Source organism: Limulus polyphemus, unplaced genomic scaffold (genome assembly GCF_000517525.1).
Source record: "Limulus polyphemus unplaced genomic scaffold, Limulus_polyphemus-2.1.2 Scaffold264, whole genome shotgun sequence".
NCBI classification, from domain to species: Eukaryota; Metazoa; Arthropoda; class Merostomata; order Xiphosura; family Limulidae; genus Limulus; species Limulus polyphemus.
Genome location: NW_013665874.1, coordinates 66,678 through 86,686, shown reverse-complemented (window position 1 = coordinate 86,686; position 20,009 = coordinate 66,678). Strand labels below are relative to the sequence as shown.

The 20,009-nt window shown below is 33.1% G+C and overlaps 1 protein-coding gene across 1 annotated transcript in view; it reads right to left on the bottom strand.

Annotated features, from left to right (window-relative positions):
• The window catches only part of LOC106456851 (mannose-P-dolichol utilization defect 1 protein homolog), an 85,888-nt gene that overhangs the window by 35,094 nt on the left and 30,785 nt on the right, over positions 1 to 20,009 (bottom strand). Inside the window, exon 4 of the mRNA XM_013916222.2 lies at positions 17,845 to 18,049. Coding sequence (XP_013771676.1) covers positions 17,845 to 18,049 — 205 coding nt within the window. The remainder of the gene's footprint in view (positions 1 to 17,844; positions 18,050 to 20,009) is intronic.

Sequence of the window (20,009 nt, the reverse complement as noted above, 5' to 3'; positions counted from 1 at the left end):
ATCAAATCAACAGACAAGTACTTATTATTATACATATATACGTAAATAATGTTTTCTTGACCTATTAAAATATCACACAATAAACGAGCACTTTAAAACACTGTCAAAACATCAAATATACAGAAAAGTACTGTATTACCCTATTTAAATAGCCACAGGATAAATAAATATTGTATTACTTTATCTAAATCCCCACTGCATTGCCATGCTCATAAGTTAACAAGTAAGTATATGTTTTGGTACTTTCAACTTGGACAGATGTACTAAACTGGCAAATCAAAGACACAAAGTTTTAAACATATTATAACCCTATTTTAGAGCTGCTGACCAGAGGAAGGGCAGCCAGTCAATACCATCCGCCATCTACATGTCTAATCTTAACCAAATAGCAGAATAATAGCCAACTATTCGAAAACTCTCGAGTTTTATTATATATATATATATTGAAATTCACAGCAGGAGTGGTTGTACTTTAATAACGCGCCGATACCTGAAAGTACGGAGTATGTTCAGCAGTATCACGAGCCCGAACTCTAGACCTTCTGATACGCAGTCCAGCACGCTAACCACTAAACAACGTCCAGTCAAATAAATAAATGGAGTATTCTATCAAATATCAACATAATAAAGAAATTATTACACCATTAAAACAAAACATACTGTTTTCTCTACTTGAACTATTAAACTCAAGTATTAAATGCTGTGTAACATTAACCCAACAAACAAATGTTATTTTATTTATCTAAGCGTCAAGAAAATAAATATGCTGTTTTTCTTTGTCCAAGAATCAACACATTAATTACTGTATTATTCTATCCAAACAGCACTATAAGAAAAATACAATGGTGATTAACTTAAAAGAAAATTAAGCACAAATACAAAAGTTTAATATAGATGTTCCGCTACCGAGGTTCAAAGATAAAGATGTTTTTCTCAGTTTGTATCATTTGGTGTTAAATAACCGTAACAAGAGTGAAATGGATTTCTGATCGAGTTTTTAAAAAGAAACAAGTAAACGCTGGCACGCTGCTCCGTTGAAAGGTAATGAAGCTACTCTAATTTACAAAACAATGGAGAACAAAAGAGTTGGGATGTAACCTCGTCAGCAGGATTCCTGGCTGGGACAACGGCCGGAGTAGCCATTTGTCAAGAACCTGGAGAGAAGGGGCGGGATAGCGGTCTGGATAAAAGATAGTGAAGTGACAGAAGATGTGATTCATTCTTTACGTTCTTTTATGATCGATATATTCAGGCTAAATAACGTTTATGGTTGCAGTAATTTATCACAAATTACTGTGGCACAATTAAAAATAAAAAAAGGTAAAAGAATTTATCTTTCTAGAAAAAGAAACATGTGGAAAGCTTTGTTGGTGAACAATACAGTCAAGCAGTAACAATGTGCATCTCTCTAATCGCAGATGATGTGCAATAGAGAAATTCTACAAAGCCGTATTCCCCACAGAGTTCTTTGAAAGACAAATACGCGTGGCAACACGCTCATGTTTCGATAGAAACCTCAAAGAAACGTGTAGTAGTGGTTACCAAAATATAACCTATTGGATATCATTTGTAGAAGCAATTTGAAAAACAAACATATCGCTTGCAATTTCCATGTTATTTAGCACCACAGTATTCGAGATATTTACTTTAAAATACAAAAAAGGGTAAGTAGAACGTGTGAAAGGATTATAGTGTCATGGGCACACTGCTAACTTAACCCTAAAATTACCGATTTGTTTTTATACCGTTTACACATTAATAATATTTTTTTTGTCTGTTACAGCATTTATTATAAAGACATAAGCAAAAAAAAAACAAAAGGAAAACGTGGGTGAAATAACCCATTTTCTATATAATATGCACGGGAACCCAAGCAGTAATTAGTTGGATTAATTGCAATACTGATGGTGTACTTTGTTCAAGTATTTTGCGTTTCGTTAATTGCAGTTTCATTAACTGTTGTGCATTCAAATAAGGCGTAAATGTTAGGGGGTCAAAGCTTACATTTTCTTGTATATCACGGTATGTGCGACTAATGATCCCAAGGTGAACAACAAGAGAATCACGAGTTACTACTATGGACAATGATTTGAAAAGTAAATACTTGATATTTTTTACTTCTGTGAAATCAATAAAACACCTCATGTAAAGCAATCTTTTGCGATTATTTATAATATGTAATTATAGGTAGGTTTATATAATCCTTTTCAAACTATATTTGTTATTCCTCCTTAAACCTCAAGAAGTGGGTGAAAACCATGGCAAGAAAGATATAGCTTCTTATATATTTTCAAACACTACATTAGAAAAACATTTACCCAAACGCAACTAAAAACAAAATATGTTTTAGAACAGGGATTCTCAAACTGCGGTACGTGAAGCTAATGTCGGTGGTACACGACATAATTAATATAAAAAAAAAATCATAAAATGTGTAACAAGCCCTATATGAGCTTCCCACTTACATGTACACACTACTCTCCTCACTTATATACCCACCCTCCACTTGCATAGTCTCGCCAGTATTTTCTTCCCTTCAAATTGAAAAAAATGGTACCACATGCTCTTCAATCGTGCCACAAAAAACAATCGCATCCTTCGCATTAATGGATAAGTGTTAAAAATGTGAATTTTTGTTACTAGGTTTTTATCTTTTTTTAAAATTAGGCCTATGTTTGTAATTTTAAAAAATTAAACACAACGTGATACGCGAGCCTGAAACGTTTGAGAACCACTGTTCTAGAATGTTTTATTTTTTACACATTCTTGGCTTCTGAACCGCACTATCGAAAAACACTATCAACTGGTAAGTTGCTCAGTGAAAAACATAAAAGATGTTTGGAAATACCTAACGCATGTATATGGATTTGTTTTTCTCTTTACAATATGTGAAATATGAACAGTATTAAACATGAAATACGGTAGTTTAAACTATTGCATTAGAATAACTTAAAGAACAATGGTACAATAATAGCACCAATAGATGGCAGCACAAAACAGTATGCGTTGGGTAAATAACTTTATGTACAAATGAATCTCTGAATGACTTAATTGATTTCAAATATTTATATAAAAAAATGTTTGAACAGAGAAATTGTAGAATTTTAATGTAAAAAAATCCAAACACTTCAAACAAAGACGCATGGACTAACATATCAATGTTTATCAAAAATATAAAAAGTTAAAGAGGACGTTGTGACCTACAGAACCACTACAAAACGACACTTCAAAATGTTAACATGAAAAGATTTTCATAGTTTTACCCATTATCACCCTCAAAACACGAGAAAAAACTTTTAATCAGATCAATCTTTACACAAACAACGAAAGTAGCATGCATAGCTAAACAAGAAATTATACCCATATCTAGGAATGGTCAATCTATTGGAAAATCAATAACCTACACTATGTTTTTAAGAAACCCAAGATTAATGTGTCAATTAAGGGTTTGTTCATTCTACAATCAAATGAAGTAAAAAGAGCCAATCAAGATATATTACCAGTAAGCAAATACACGCGTGTTCACAGTTTCGATCTACTGTGTCAAAGCTATTCATTATTCGGTGCAGGAAGAGATGGGGTCACTGGTGTGAGGTGAAGCTTTGAACATTATTATTACTGCCGTCTGGTGGTGATGTGATGAAATAAAATTACTGACAGAAAGTTTATTTTATTGATGTTAAAAGCGATATTAGGAACCCCTATTTACAGAAATAATAACTAAAGATCAAGGACTTATTTTGCACGTCCAAAAAAACAAACAAAACAGAAAACAAAAAAAAACAGACCAATCGTCTGAAGATAGGTGATTGACTAACTGCGCCTCCTAGCCTTCTAAAGCGTCAGATTATAGGCTGGGTGTTATCCCGTACGGCATATGACAATCAGACTTACAGAATTTTAAGATAAAGTGCTGGAAGGCGTAAAAAGAAATTTGGTGGTGAAAGCACTCTTCTTGGGAAGATAAAATACAGAGGTTAGATGGTTTGAATGACGAAATAACTAATTCGGAGGAAAGCTAGAAAAAAAACCTTTAAAAACTTTTAGTTAAGAAATGTAGCTTTTATATGGTTTTAGTACTAACTGCTAAAAGCAGTGTATTGAAATGTACGACATAATTAATAAAATGGCATATTCTACCTTTGATGATAAGAATCAATGTGTGAATAAACATATACAAGTTTTATATTTATAAATAAACTTTTTGTTTTTGTTACTTATAAATACGTTATGAAAAGCTATGCACCCATCAGAAACAAAAAGATAAAAATGCTTGAGTTTTAATGATCACCAACAAAGTGTTAAGCCAAGTTATCTAGTGTCATTAAAAATTGTTAAAATATGGTGTCCAGTTCCATTAACAAGGTATTAAAATATGGTGTCCAGTTCCATTAACAAAGTATTAAAATATGTTGTCCAGTTCCATTAACAAGGTATTAAAATATGTTGTCCAGTTCCATTAACAAAGTATTAAAATATGTTGTCCAGTTCCATTAACAAAGTATTAAAATATGTTGTCCAGTGCCATTGACAAAGTATTAAAATATGTTGTCCAGTTCCATTAACAAGGTATTAAAATATGGTGTCCAGTTCCATTAAAAAGGTATTAAAATATGGTGTCTAGTTCCATTAAAAAGGTATTAAAAGATGGTGTCCAGTTCCATTAACTAATTGTTAAAACATGGCATCTAGTGTCATTAATGAATTGTTAAAACATGACATCTAGTGTCATTAATGAATTATTAAATTATGGTGTCTAGTGTAACTAACAAAGTGGGAAACATGGTATCCAGTATCATGGGCTCTAGCATAATCATACATGAAATGATTAAAATATGGGCTCTTTTATCACCATATAACACAAACTCTAGCATCGCCCCAAGATAATTTTTAAAAACATGACCTCAGTATCACCCAAAGATATGATAAAACATGGGCTCTTGTATCACCATACAAGAAATGATAAAAGCAAGTATCTCATATCATCATAAAAAATATGAAAACAATGCACTAGCATCACATATAACAAATGACAAAAACATGAGGCTCTAGTATCACAGTAAATAAAAATTATAAAAACACGAACTAATATGACCACAAAACAAAAGAAAAAACAAACAAGATATGTCAAAAACATGTTCTGAAGTATTACAAAAAAAACAAGAAATAAAAAACGTGGAATGGTGCTGTCATCATGAAATAAATAATAAAAACATAAGTGTCCTGTAGTACAGCCATAAAAGAAGTATTAAAAAAATGGGTTCTAGTACCACCAGCAATGTTACAAGAAAACATGATAAAGAAATGATAAAAGTATGGGCTCTAGTATCATCACCAAATAGCTATGATAAAACAATCTAGTGATTAGGTTGGTTACATCTTGCAACACATCAGGTAAATATATCAAAAGGTAGTTCAAGCACATTGGAAAAACAACTTCTACAATATTTTGATACATCAGGGAAGACAAATCAGTGTCTTGTAGTCAAAGCATGCAAACACGTGGTTAGAGAAGACTAATGGGGACAGAAGCAAGTGGTTAGCAGATGCAATGTTTGTATATGTGTATGATTGAACGTACACTTTTAATGTAGAATATTCGTTGTTCCTTTAAAAAGAAAATTTCATATTATGAACATGGAGACCAATAAATCTCAGATGTTAAATGTTTAAAATAGCATGTAATAGTAACCTGAATATTAAACCACCAATCGCAACATGTGAAACTCTTGTTTGCAGAGTAATAAAATAGTACATCAAAGTTAATCATTTCAATAAATATTGTTTTCAGAAATATTTTACTTAAAATCTTCCTTTGGGAGATTTTGCAAATAAAATATTTATTGATGAACATATCAAAGATGATTTTACGTAAGTATATTTAAATGATTTTATGACTACTAAAATTGCAGTTATGGTTCTAGGAGAAATATAATATGGTTTAAACGTATGGTATTAGCTCTCATGGGATGGGTGTATTCTTATTAACTGAATGTAAACAGAAAAAGCCAGGACAAATATTTACACCCATTTAAAATCATCTATAGTACACTGTAGCTCCATGTCTTCAACTTTTATTACCTTAAAGTCACATATATTAGTAACGATATCTCTGATCCTATATCGGTGTTTCGCGTGATGTCAAGCCTCGTGCCCTTCTCGAAGCTCAAGCCCTGTGACACGCCCAACCTATGTCGTGCCTTGAGTTCACCTTTCTTAGATCAACGAATTTGAATAAACGACCGGCCATTATACCATTGTTGACGAGCCCTTGCCTGATAGCCTCAGTACCTTCCCCATGCCTTTGTTCAACATGGTGTTTCAAGCAGATCAGCTGCTTAACGTACACGATCTAATAGCCTGGATCACCAGTGCTTTTGTACTCACAACGATCTCTTCTTTTCATCTATTTCCGCCTCATTTCCCTCCATCTTCCCCAGGATATGCAAGCCCCAAGAACATAGTAGCCTACATGGACTGTGTTTATGTATTCTCATTTCAATTATCTCATATGTCTTCTACCTACATGATAAACTATGCTATGTAAAATGATTCTTTTTGAGTCTCACTCTACTATACAAAACTAACTACACATGTCATTAGTTGTGCCCTTATCTTAGGCTTATCATTATACAGTGCTGCACGTGTGTACTCGGCGCAACATGGGTAAAAAAAAAACAAACAACAACAAGAAATAACTGAAAAAAGAAAGAAATACTAAAACACCGTTGCTAGTTGCTTTCTCAACTGGCTAGAGTTTGTTGTTACAAAGAAACTCCATTAGCTTTTGTATATAGCTCATCGTTAAGTCTATTACGAGCTAATTAGACGGTAATTTAAAAACAAATCTTTAATGGACATTAGCAGATAATGAAAAAAAAATATTTGAAACTTTTGAAGTTTTAAACACAATACTATAAGGACTGTTTCTGAAGTTTCCTTGATTTTTTCTTCTAATATGCGCGCATCTAAAAATGTATTTAATATTTCCAAAGTACTCCTTAATCCAAAGTACTCCTTAATCCAAAGTACTCCTTAATTAGCGGTAGCCGTTTATTTATACCACGAAGCAGGCTAAAAAGAAAACGATTATACAATGTTCATACATATCGAACTTATAGGGCCCTTACTACTACTATAAAGGTTAGGCCATCCAATGATGATCTACGAATACGAAAAAATATTACTACACATTTTCTATTAAGCATATAACAAATATTTGTTACACGAGGCAAATCATGTGTCTGAACTTTTTACTTTTACAGCATATAAAGCTTCAAGATTATTTTTTATTTGTAAAAAAAAGCCAGTAACTTATATTTCAAATTCTCTCTTTTTTGGCTTCTTCAGCAGACATGAGATCAAGATAAAATTAAATTATATAAAAACATACGTCCAAGTTAAACCCTAATGAAAAAAAACAAACATTTCTCTGCACACACACACATGTACAAAAAGTGCACGTAGAAAGAAAGCTTCAGGTTCAAGGTTAATGGTAAACTTAACACATTTTACATCTTTAAAAAAAGCGTAAAGATTCTTTACATATGACAGATAATCTTTCACTCAGTTACCTCGATGTTTCTTCAAATAACTTACACTAAAAAATTGTGTTCATTTACCCTAAAAATATTGAAAAATACCTTTTCTACAAAACAATATTCTTGCAATCTGTAAAAGTCGCATTTTTTAAAAATCTATTAAAATAAAGATGGTAAAGTGAGATTTGGTGACCATTACATGTTGAATTTTGAATGGCAGCCAAGTTTTGCAAACGGAAGAAGAGGCGAACTGTCCCGTGACTTACGTGCGTGCTGTGGCTCGTCTCGTGCACCATTCATGCTATCGGACCTTGGTCAACTCCACCCCAACACTAACGTAATCATTATTATAGTGAGGCACTGCCCAGTTTATTACTGTTATTATACAAACTGTATGAAGCGACGCAAAAAAGGTTTTCAATAACAATGTTTAATGAATTCTATATATATGTATAAGGTTAATTATGTATATTAAAGCGGACTATATGTTTTTATTTACAAAAGGGCTCAAAGTTATGCACAATCCGCTTTTACAAAACTTTATTTGATGAAATATGATACCATATAAGAAAATAACGAAGAAAAGTTAAGAAATTATTTTGAATCAACGTGGCTGGTGTTCATAGGTTCCACTATACTTTAGACAACCCTTAATTTAACAAAAACTATTGTTTCTGGCGAGTGTCTGTGCTTGTTCTTACATCACATTTTGTAACTGGAAAGTAACTATTATTAGAGTGTCTGCCCCATATGATCGATCTAAAGGTTAGTTTATTACACGGAAAATGTTGCCTATTTACTACTTGAAAATGTGGACTGTGATAACACAACTATCAATTCTCTTGGAGCAATAGTATAAATAACCTTAGAAACAAACTTTCAGCAGACACCGTTGTGTAAAATCCACGATAAAATTACTATGGCGACTATGAATGATGAACACAAGTTAGGTTTCTCAAAGTTCCATGATTATAATCTTTCGAAAGAGAGGAAATGTATGAAAAAAGCTATTTTAAAGTACCATGTGACTAAAAATAGTAGTGATAATTTGTGGGTGTGAAGTGTCATACCACAATAAAATTACTATGGCGACTATGAATGATGAACACAAGTTAGGTTTCTCAAAGTTCCATGATTATAATCTTTCGAAAGAGAGGAAATGTATGAAAAAGCTATTTTAAAGTACCATGTGACTAAAAATAGTAGTGATAATTTGAAACGCACTCTGTGGGTGTGAAGTGTCATACCACGATTAAAATACATTGCCGTTGTTCATTGTATACTGACGTCATATCCGTATGACAAAAGGAATAGGAAAAATAAGTAAACACGGTCCTTGCACCTTCTACTTATACATTCAACGTGTACAAGTCAATGAAAGTTTAATACCATTTGTTGATACACTCTATGTAAACCCCGATAATAGGAAGAACTGTCTCCAGTTTTCACACATGATGTGTGAAACCACTTCTCTGCGTAAATCGTTATTGATTAAGCCTACACTTAAAAGCTTAGCGACAGCCCCTCACTTTCTACAGCGGAGATGCCGACTTCTGATAGGAAAACGTGTAACGATCTGAACATTTATATTTATCTATATACAAGGAGCTAAAGAGAGAAGTTGCACACGGTTTCTAAAACCCAGTCAGTCAATCTATATGTCTACGAAGTTTCGGTAAACGTGATATAAAACAACTCTAGTTGGCTGGGTACAGGAGAAATCAAACAAATCACATTAACGAGGAATGTTAACAGGGTTGTTAAGTGTTAGCGAAAGACGGATCGGTGTGGTATACAAGTAAAATCTCATTAAGCAGTGAATAGAACTGTAAACCTAGTCTATTCCCTAGCGGTCTCGACTTTCACTGACACAAAGTACAAGCCATTACTAACTGATGGAGGCGAGTAAATAGTCTAAGACACTCTCGACCAGAAATTCGAGCCTATTTGGTCGCGGAAAAATGTCACAATGTTTTTGTTTGTTTCCAAGCTAGAACGAAAATAGCTGATTTCCGTTTAATTTTTAATTTTCAAATAGAAGTTTCGAGAAAATCTCTGGAGTCATGGAAAGCGGAAAGATCGCGATAAATAAATCCAGGAAACTTTCACTACGCAAACAGAGAAATATCAAGAAAGTTTTCAGAATTTCCTATCAGTAAAAACAATCTCAAACTAGAAAAGTAAACTTCTGAAAACGTTGAATTTCCACCACAAATGTTATAATGACAACATATATTCTATCGACAATAGGCTTGTCATGCAATAAAAACACCAGAGAGGCGATATTCCAAGTCACGTCCTTCATGTTAAAGTTTGCACGTCTAGTTTATCAGATTGGATACAAGTTTTAATCATTATGCTATGAAACGACAAATTTATTAATTCTGCCAAGTAAATTACTTTCAGCAGGCTTTACTCAACATCACCAGTGCAAAAATAAACTTTAACATTAGTGAATGAAGCAACTCTATGCTATAAAATACATGACGGGGTCCATGCCAATACTCTACGCTATAAGATAGATGATGGGGTCCATACCCATACTCTACGTTATAAGATGGAAAAATGGGGCCAATGTCAATACTCTACGTCATAAGATGGAAGAGTAGGTCCATGCCAATACTCTACGAACTTTAAAGCTATTTCTTTTTCCATACTTCATTACAATAAAATTTTGTGACAGGGTGAAAAATGTCAATAAATGATATGGCCTCCAATAAAAATACACTAAATGTTTTTAGGCTAAATAGTACATTAAACACAAAACGTATTTCAGCCTGCTTTTCAGAGAAAGTAAAATTTCATATCTGAAGAACGCCCTTTGATTAAACGTGTAATTTCAGCAATAACTTAAAGAGGGTGTAATCTGAATTACTATCGAGGTATTATTTTTTAGAACTAAAGAAATTTTCATCAAATTACACATTTCTGATATATCATAAATTAATTTCTTAACAGTATTTCTGATGAATGTTCTTTGCATAAAAATCGACAAAACACTTTAAGAAGTAATGTCTGAGGAACGCACTTAAGTGTAAATAATTATCTTTGGTGTTATGTTTCAGGTATACACTTCAGTGTATATAATTATTTTCAGCTTTATGTTTGAGGATATCATTTATGTTAGTGTAAGCAAAACAGTTTAAGTAACAATGTCTGATAGGTAAAAAGAAATATATTTTTAGCAAGAATGTAAGAAGCACATGCTAGCATAAATATTGACGCATTATCCAACAGCAGCATCTGAAGGATGTCATTTGAGTTGGTGTAAATAATTTATCTGTCGTAAATATATGTATGACGGTAATGTTTGATGAATGTCCTTTCAGTATCTGTACATATAAACATTGATGTAATATGTGAAAAGTATCCAATAACAGATACGTTTTAAATATTGTTATAAGAAAGACTTGTTTGTTGTAAATTATAAAAGTGCATATTGGGCTATCTGTGATGTGTCCATCACACGGATCGAACCCCAAATTTTAGCGTTAAGCTATTAAGCTTACCGCTGGTGGACGATAAATAATGTACATAGCATTTGTCGGTGAGTGGTAATGTCTGAGCAATATCCAATGGGGTTGTACAGGCAAAAAAAGATTTCAATAGTAATGGTTTAAAACGTTATTTTCTCTAATAATATTTTTTTTGATTGTGGTAATGTGTAAAAAAAATGTACTTTGAGTTAGTCTAGGTAAAACATATTTAAACGCAATGTCCCACGAAATGCACGTTCGGTAAAGTCTCGACAGAACATTTCATTCTATTTCTTTTCTTCAAGAATGCCCTTACAATCAGTATAGATAAAATGTTTTTCATTAAAATTCCTGGCGTAGTCGAGTGGTTAGCGTAACGGATTGAGGATTAAAAGGTCTCGAATTCGAGACAAAGCGCTACTAAGTACACTTCAAACTTTCAATTGTTGGTGCGATACAGGAAAAACAGTTAATTCAGATTGAATAGAGTTGTTTAAACATTTGTTTAACAACAAGTAAAAGCTTGGAATGGTATATTCTTTCATTAGGGGGGGGGGAGTGTCTGTGAGCCAGACTAGTTTCGGAGAATTCCATTCCTCATCAGTTGACATGGACACTATGTACCAGCTGCCTAGTGTCCCTAACAATACGAAGATTTAAATTGTGGCGGAATGCTACAAGTTCTTCAAATACCTATAGAATGATAGGTTTATTTTCTGTGAGTTTAAAACACTTAAATACACAAATTCCCATATTCAGTTACGAGTAGCCGCTTCGGGTGGCAGGTGCTTTCACTGGTTGTCCTCCCTCTCGTCCGAAGTTCGATATTATTGACAGCTATGTCTATATAGCCCGTTGTGTCGATACGATGTCATTCAGATGAGCAAACAAATGGTCCTCAACGTATATATCTGGGTGGACAATCTGGTAATAAACGGTTTCTCAGCTTTACCAGTCCACTGACGTTTATTTCAGGATTGCTCCCCACTTCAATCCTTCAATACAATGAAATGAACACCGAGATATGGAGAAATCGAAAATTTGATTAAAGTATCTGCCAAGGTGTCCAGGTCTTATCCTCTCCAGACAGACTATCCGTTCAGAAGTACATGTCATTCTTCAACGGTGATATGCCACTATAATTTTTCACAAAAGCCTTAGCAAAAAACTTATTTAAACTGTATTGAAACCTTTAGTGGAGACATGCTACTTAATGTGCGACAAAAAAAAACATACAGATTTTCTAAATTGTATCTTTTCTTTAAATTGTCCAATTTGTGAATCTAGTGTAAATATCGCCTACAAATATGCATTTAGGATATACAGCAAAACTGATTCGCACCTCACACGACTATACTAAAAACATGAATTAATAATTGCGTATGCGACCTTACTGTAAATATATTCCTGATGATTACATTTAGAATATACACAAAGACTGATTCGTACCGTAAATCTTGAAATTTGTATCGTAAATTAATTCATTGCAGTTTTATAAGTAGTCTTTTCGTAAAAATAAAAAACTCAAAATTTCTAGATTGACGAAATTTTTTAATGATCAGGAAAAATTTGAAACACATAAAATTATGGCAATTTACTATAAGTTCGCAAACATTTCCAGTTTTAATGGTTCATCAAGGCAATATATTTCTCAAGGAAACATTTAGGATATACAGACTGATTCGTGTATCATAACGACGTGGAAAATAATTATTGTTGACTGACATATCAATGATAATCATATTTACACAGTGATGGTTTTATTTGAACTGTTTCATTATTATGTAGTCTTTATTACAGGAATGCAAATACATATTAATTATCATTTGTTATAACGTATTATAAGTTCGATTGTTTAATGTAGTGCTTTGATTGTTGAAAATACAGACAAGTCTGGATTATTCCGGAACAATGAAATTTTCCCCCTTTGCATAGTTTCGTTATGGTAGTATTTACATTAATAAATTACCCGTGAAAATTCACCGAAAAAACAACTTTTATTTATGAAAAACAAATTTGCACATTTTATTTTCAACGATTATTTACATCATGTTATTGTAAATTTTATGTTAAACCCCTCCAGCCCTTGAATCCCATTTGGGGGTTAACTTCATAACTATCCAAAACCTAAAATAAGATTTTTGTCCTGAACGACTGACTTACACGTCTGTGCTAATTTCCAAATAAATCCGTGCAGCTTATCTTGAGAGCACCCCCCCCCCCCACCACACACACCGATGTCCTATTTGTGGGACTCGTGAAAATTTCAAGTCTTAACGTAGATACTTAATTTGGACGATCCAGTTCTTAGAGCACCACAAACCCCTTTGATATCCATAAGAGAGTTATAATATGGAAATTTTCCATATCTGAATTTAGATTATTATTTTGAAAGTTTTCGTCACATGTTAATACAAAAGTTCAAGTAAGTCAAACTTGGAAACTTCCAGCTCCCCTTGATCTCCCATTTTAGGGGCTCCCTCATGATTTATATTCAGGAGTATCAAGAATGTACAGCACACACACACACACAAAACAAGTTGTTTCGTCAAAACTGTGGAACGATAAAGAAAACAACAAATAAACGTAGTTGCAAGTAGATAATTACTATGTAACCCTTTGACTGCGGTTGCTTTAAACACGTGCGGAATTTTTGCGAGCTTTACACTGTATATAGCACACCGTATCCTATACGGCGAATCGGCAGTCAATGGGATAAATAAAGTCGTATCGAGCTTTATAAGGGGGGAGGGGGTGCAATAGGAAGTACGTGAGCATTAATATTGTGAAATATACTGGATAATGTGTTAGAATGGCCCTAGTTGGGATCGGGATTGTCTTGAGATTGGACAGTTATGATAATAACTGAAAAAAAACAACATGAGATTTCACCAGCTTGGTCACTTAGGTACAGTATTTCAATTATATGCATCTCACAGTATAATATAAGTCCTCCATCAATCCTGAAGTAATCCAGTTGAAAGCCTTATACATACTATTATCCCGTTGAAAGTCCTATAAGTATTGTTGAAAGCTCTACACACATTCTTATCCGTTGAAAGCTCGATACACAATATTATACTGCTGAAAGCTCAATACATATTGTTGAAAGCCCTATACACATTATTATCCGTTGAAAGTCCTATAAGTATTGTTGAAATCTCTACACACATTCTTATCCGTTGAAAGCTCGATACATATTGTTGAAAGCCCTATACACATTATTATCCGTTGAAAGTCCTACAAGTATTGCTGAAAGTTCTACACATTCTTATCCGTTGAAAGCTCGATACATATTGTTGAAATCTCTACACACATTCTTATCCGTTGAAAGCTCGATACATATTGTTGAAAGCCCTATACATATTATTATCCGTTGAAAGTCCTACAAGTATTGCTGAAAGTTCTACACATTCTTATCCGTTGAAAGCTCGATACATATTGTTGAAATCTCTACACACATTCTTATCCGTTGAAAGCTCGATACATATTATTATACCGCTGAAAGCTCTATACATATTGTTGAAAGCCCTATACACATTATTATCCGTTGAAAGTCCTATACACATTATTATCCGTTGAAAGCTCTACACATTCTTATCAGTTGAAAGCTCTATACACATTATTATGCTGCTGAAAGCTCTACACATATTGTTGAAAGCCCTATACACATTATTATCCTGTTGAAAGCTCTATACACATTATTATACTGCTGAAAGCTCTACACATATTGTTGAAAGCCCTATACACATTATTATCCTGTTGAAAGCTCTACACATATTGTTGAAAGCCATATACACATTATCATCCTGTTGAAAGCTCTACACATATTGTTTAAAGCCCTATACACATTATCATCCTGTTGAAAGCTCTATACACATTATTATACTGCTGAAAGCTCTACACATATTGTTGAAAGCCATATACACATTATCATCCTGTTGAAAGCTCTACACACATTGTTTAAAGCCCTATACACATTATCATCCTGTTGAAAACTCTATACACATTATCATCCTGTTGAAAGCTCTATACACATTATTATACTGTTGAAAGCTCTACACATATTGTTTAAAGCCCTATACACATTATCATCCTGTTGAAAGCTCTACACATATTGTTTAAAGCCCTATACACATTATCATCCTGTTGAAAGCTCTACACATATTGTTTAAAGCCCTATACACATTATCATTCTGTTGAAAGCTCTATACACATTATCATCCTGTTGAAAGCTCTATACACATTATAATTTAAATTACTCAACTCTATGAATTGTTTTGCAGCTTGATATATTTTACAACGTTTTAATGGTCTAATGAAATTACAAACTTTCCATGTATAAGTGGAAGGTTGCTTTCCCTTAATTTACACAAAGTACGCAAGTATAACCAAAGAACTGACACAACATATAATAAACTGTATTTTTTTTTTTTTGTAAAGGCTTTCTTTCGCAAAATAATTCGTACTGATATTTTTCAGTATTGCTTGAATCCCGTAGTGGCACTTGGAAACAAGTTCAAGTTTATTCCCACCTTAGATCTGATCATATCAATATGATTCATTGTTCCCTGGCGCTTTTCTTTTGGATTATGATCCTCCTACTAAAATATCGGTTTCTGAGCAAAATGGCTAAGTGTTGACTACAATATATATTTTTAACGTTGATAATAATCGTATTCACTACTGTTACAGTATATACGAATTTTCAATACATAAAAATTGATCGCTCAATTTACTCTTTTCGTGATTTCCCTAATAGCATTTTTCATTGCTGGTTTGCCTGTACTTCGATATTTCCAGTCCAGTTATATCAGTGAATTGTCAACAAAAACAGCTCCATCACAAGGTACGTAAAACGTGTCTTGTGTAACGATGAAGAACATTAAAATGTGTACTACATAACATGTAAAACTAATATTTTCGGCATTATGAAAGTTTAACACCTAAACATGAATAAATATTAATAAAACAAATTAAAACACCCATAATGATTTCATTACGATATTGTGTCTTGTTATAATTCAAGTAATTAATGTCCACTGATACAAAAAATAGCTTAGATAAATGGATAAAACCACAAATGAGAGCTTGTTTGTTTGTAATTAAGCACAAAGCTACACAATGGGCTATCTGTGCTCTGCCCACCATGGGTATCGAAATCCGGATTCTAGCGTTGTAAGTCCGCAGACATACCGCTGTGCCACTGGGGGGCAAAATGAGAGCACAGAACAACTTCTCATATGACTTTGAGGATCATTATGTTATATTGGTTTTAAGTTTAAAAGAAACAGCAATGTAACACTCTAGTTGAGCCTAAAATAAACAGTTAATAATGAAACACTCTTTGGTTAAGCCTAAAATAAACAGTTAATAATGAAACACTCTGGTTAAGCCTAAAATAACAGTTAATAATGAAACACTCTAGTTGAGCCTAAAATAAACAGTTAATAATGAAACACTGGTTAAGCCGAAAAAAAAAAACAGTTAGTAATGAAACACTCCGGTTAAGCCTAAAATAAACAGTTAACAATGAAACACTGGTTAAGCCCAGGATAAAGTTACAATAAAGTTTAAAGTTCACATTAAAATAAACGAAAACATTGATAAGCTGGCTAATAAAAGTTTTATTAAAATAATACAAGCTGACAAATTCCACTTACGAAGCAAAATAATCTAACGAATTTAAGTACTCGGCTGTGTTATATCTAAGTTACATATTGTGGATTTACTCGAAATATCTCGCGATTGTAACGCCACCACACGTTGATAACACACCATCTAACATACATATAACATGCGAAACATAAAGGAAATACTATGTTCATATGCCGAAATTCGAGTCCAATCAAATTCAAAACCACAGTGTCTTACAAATACGCACCAATAAGTTAGTATGTCGTTTCAACCAAAATTACTTACCATTTTTATACAAATAAGGAACATTAAAATAAAGATTTCCCTAAAGAAAATTCAAAAACACAGCGAAAACTTCAAACCAGATTACTGTCATTATGTTTATTTCGTTATTATTTTTATGAGAACTTGAACATGTAGTCTCTCAATAATTTTCAAGTTCTTTTTTTATAGAAAACGCATATGACAGTGAATGATGGATTATGTAACTTCAACAGTGGGTAAAATATTTTGAAGACAGGTGGTTTTCTATATACTCAAAGCAGGTTCTGTGGTGAACATCGTTAGACCACCAGCGAACTTCTTACTCTTCTTATCAGCAATATCCAAAATTGCTACGCCTTTGTTCACAGCATGTGTTACTCCAGTTCTGAATGATGCAATCTAACGAACCTAGTTCTTAAAAGGCATCTAGCTTTCCATACTAGTTCTATATGTATATATGTATATACACACACACACATAAACGTATATACCGAAACGCTGGTAAGCACGATCCTGAAGGATATTGTTCAGCCCTCTGCAACATAACTTGTTATTTGGATACTAATATATACATTACTCCAGTAAGTGGTGTATGTGTGTATATAAATATACGAAGCTACATAATACAATAACTTTTCAAGATAGTATTCTGCTCCTAGTTTATATACAATTATAAGAAACATCAAAGCGTTCTAGTTGCTAATATACACTTTTACAAGCTGATAATAACTTCGCTAAGAAAAACCCACGGAACCAGTCTACATTTGAAAACTATACACTGCACGTGTTGCTCATAACCACTTATTTCACAATAATAACTCTAGAAAAATCTGGCATCTGCTTCTCATGACACAATAGCATGAGATGTTTATTTTTCTTACTATTGAGTTCTACATTATACGTTTTTTCTAGTTTTAAAGACCTACCTTTCCACTGATAACTACAGGGACACTAGCAAGCTGGAGAAAAGAAAGGATATTGATAGGGGTAAATCCACTTCCTAAGATATAGCACAGCGTCGTAAAAACAATAAGAAAGCTGTAGGCCCCTTCTTTTTTTTGGTTGTAAAACAAGATGAGAAAAGCTATAGCCGCTGTCTCTATTACCAGAAAGAATGTCTCTCCCCAGGAGCTGGAAAAAAAAAGGAAAATATTGTATTTGTGGGTGTGATACAGTATATTGTAGTTTAGACACTATATTAAAACTGTCGCTAATCCAAACCGAAACAGTAAATAATACACGAACACTGTGTTGTCTCTGTTCGCTTTGCCATTAACTGTAACCTATAGACTGCATAGTTGTTGAGCACAAAGCTACACAATGGGAGTATCAAAAACCCGGTTTTTACCTACAATTAGTAAACAGGTACTCTCAAATGCATATTTAGATAACTTTATTTACATTTTTTTGTGGCAAAAGAAAAGAAAATGCAATTACACAAAAGATTGGCGAAATTTTCAACGTCTAAGATTAACTGATCAAAAGTTTCTGTACTTCCTGGATCTAAACTCAAAGAAAATCTAGAATGACACTATACTTTTTTAATGTTTACAACAAAACTGTAAAGGCAGTGCATTATGTATCTAAATATATATATAAAAGTGTTCAAATACCAACTCGTGCGAATAGCATAAAATATTTGTTTTGTTCTCAATCTCGCGCAAACCTACCCGAGGGCTATAGACGCTAGCCGTCCCTAATTTAATAATGATAGACTAGAGGGAAGGCAACTAGTCAAAACCATCAACCGCCAGCTTTTAGGCTACTCTTTTTACCAAGGAATAGTGGAATTGAGTGTCACATTATAATGCACCCCATGGCTTATGGGGATTCGAACTCACGACCCGCAGATTGTGAGTCTAGCATCCTAACCACTAGGCCTTTCCAGGCTAAAACGTATTAAGATATTTAGGACCGCCAAAGATACTTTCATAAACAGAGAAGAGGAAAAAAAAAAAACCTGTATAACTGATTACCTTGTGAAACGCTTATGAAGTTGAAATAGACAGCATTTTATGCAACTTGATACAAAAAGCTACATAATTCACAATCTTCCATACATGAAATCAACTACTTAATTACTGGTTTGACTCTATATCTGCTTAAACGTGATGTTACTTATAAAAAGAATATACAGCGAAGATTTATACTTTTAATGGATGGTGAATATTCTTAATATATAAATATTTAAGTTTATTTAAGTTTACCAATAAAATCGTGAAGTTTTAAATAACCAACCAGGTATATTTTTTACTTGAAACCTACGAGGAAAATAACGCTAGTAAATGCTTAACACACAAACACACACACATACATATATATATCTATATATACAATTATTATTCATTAAAATGAGAGTAAAACACAGCTTGAAAACGTGTCCTTCGTGAGCATTCTTTGCAAAGCCTTGACCAATAGGGTGAAGTTTCTCGTTCAGAGATGACCAGTATCTCTCATCCATCTTGTTTTAACGTTTTTTATTGTAGTGCGGGTAGTTTTAAGTTACTTGGTAAAAAAAATATATATATGCAAAGTCCAATCCACTTAATGATATCGAAAGCGTATTATTTCTTCGATAATATGTTCTACACTAAACGTTTATTTGTTTGTAATTAAGCACAAACTACACAATGGGCTATCTGTGATCTGCCCACCACGGGTATCGAAACCCGGATTCTAGCGTTGTAAGTCCGCAGACATACCGCTGTGCTACTGGGGGGCTACACTAAACGATTTCAAGAGTTAACGACCGGCCTAACGTTACAAATAACGCTAAACAATCAGTTACTTTTTAATTTTCTCGTATTTATAGGAGTCATTTATTTGTTGAAAACACGATCTCAGAATTAACGGTACTGAACTAACTGGTTGACTGAATAATCAATCTACCTCTGCAACAAGTTAACTCATCAATCAAAATTATTTATAATAATCAACATACCACTGCAACAGGTTAACTCATCAATCAAAATTATTTAAATAATCAATATACCACCGCAACAAGTTAACTCATCAATCAAAATTATTTATAATAATCAATCTACCACTGCAAAAAGTTAACTCATCAATCAAAATTATTTATAATAATCGA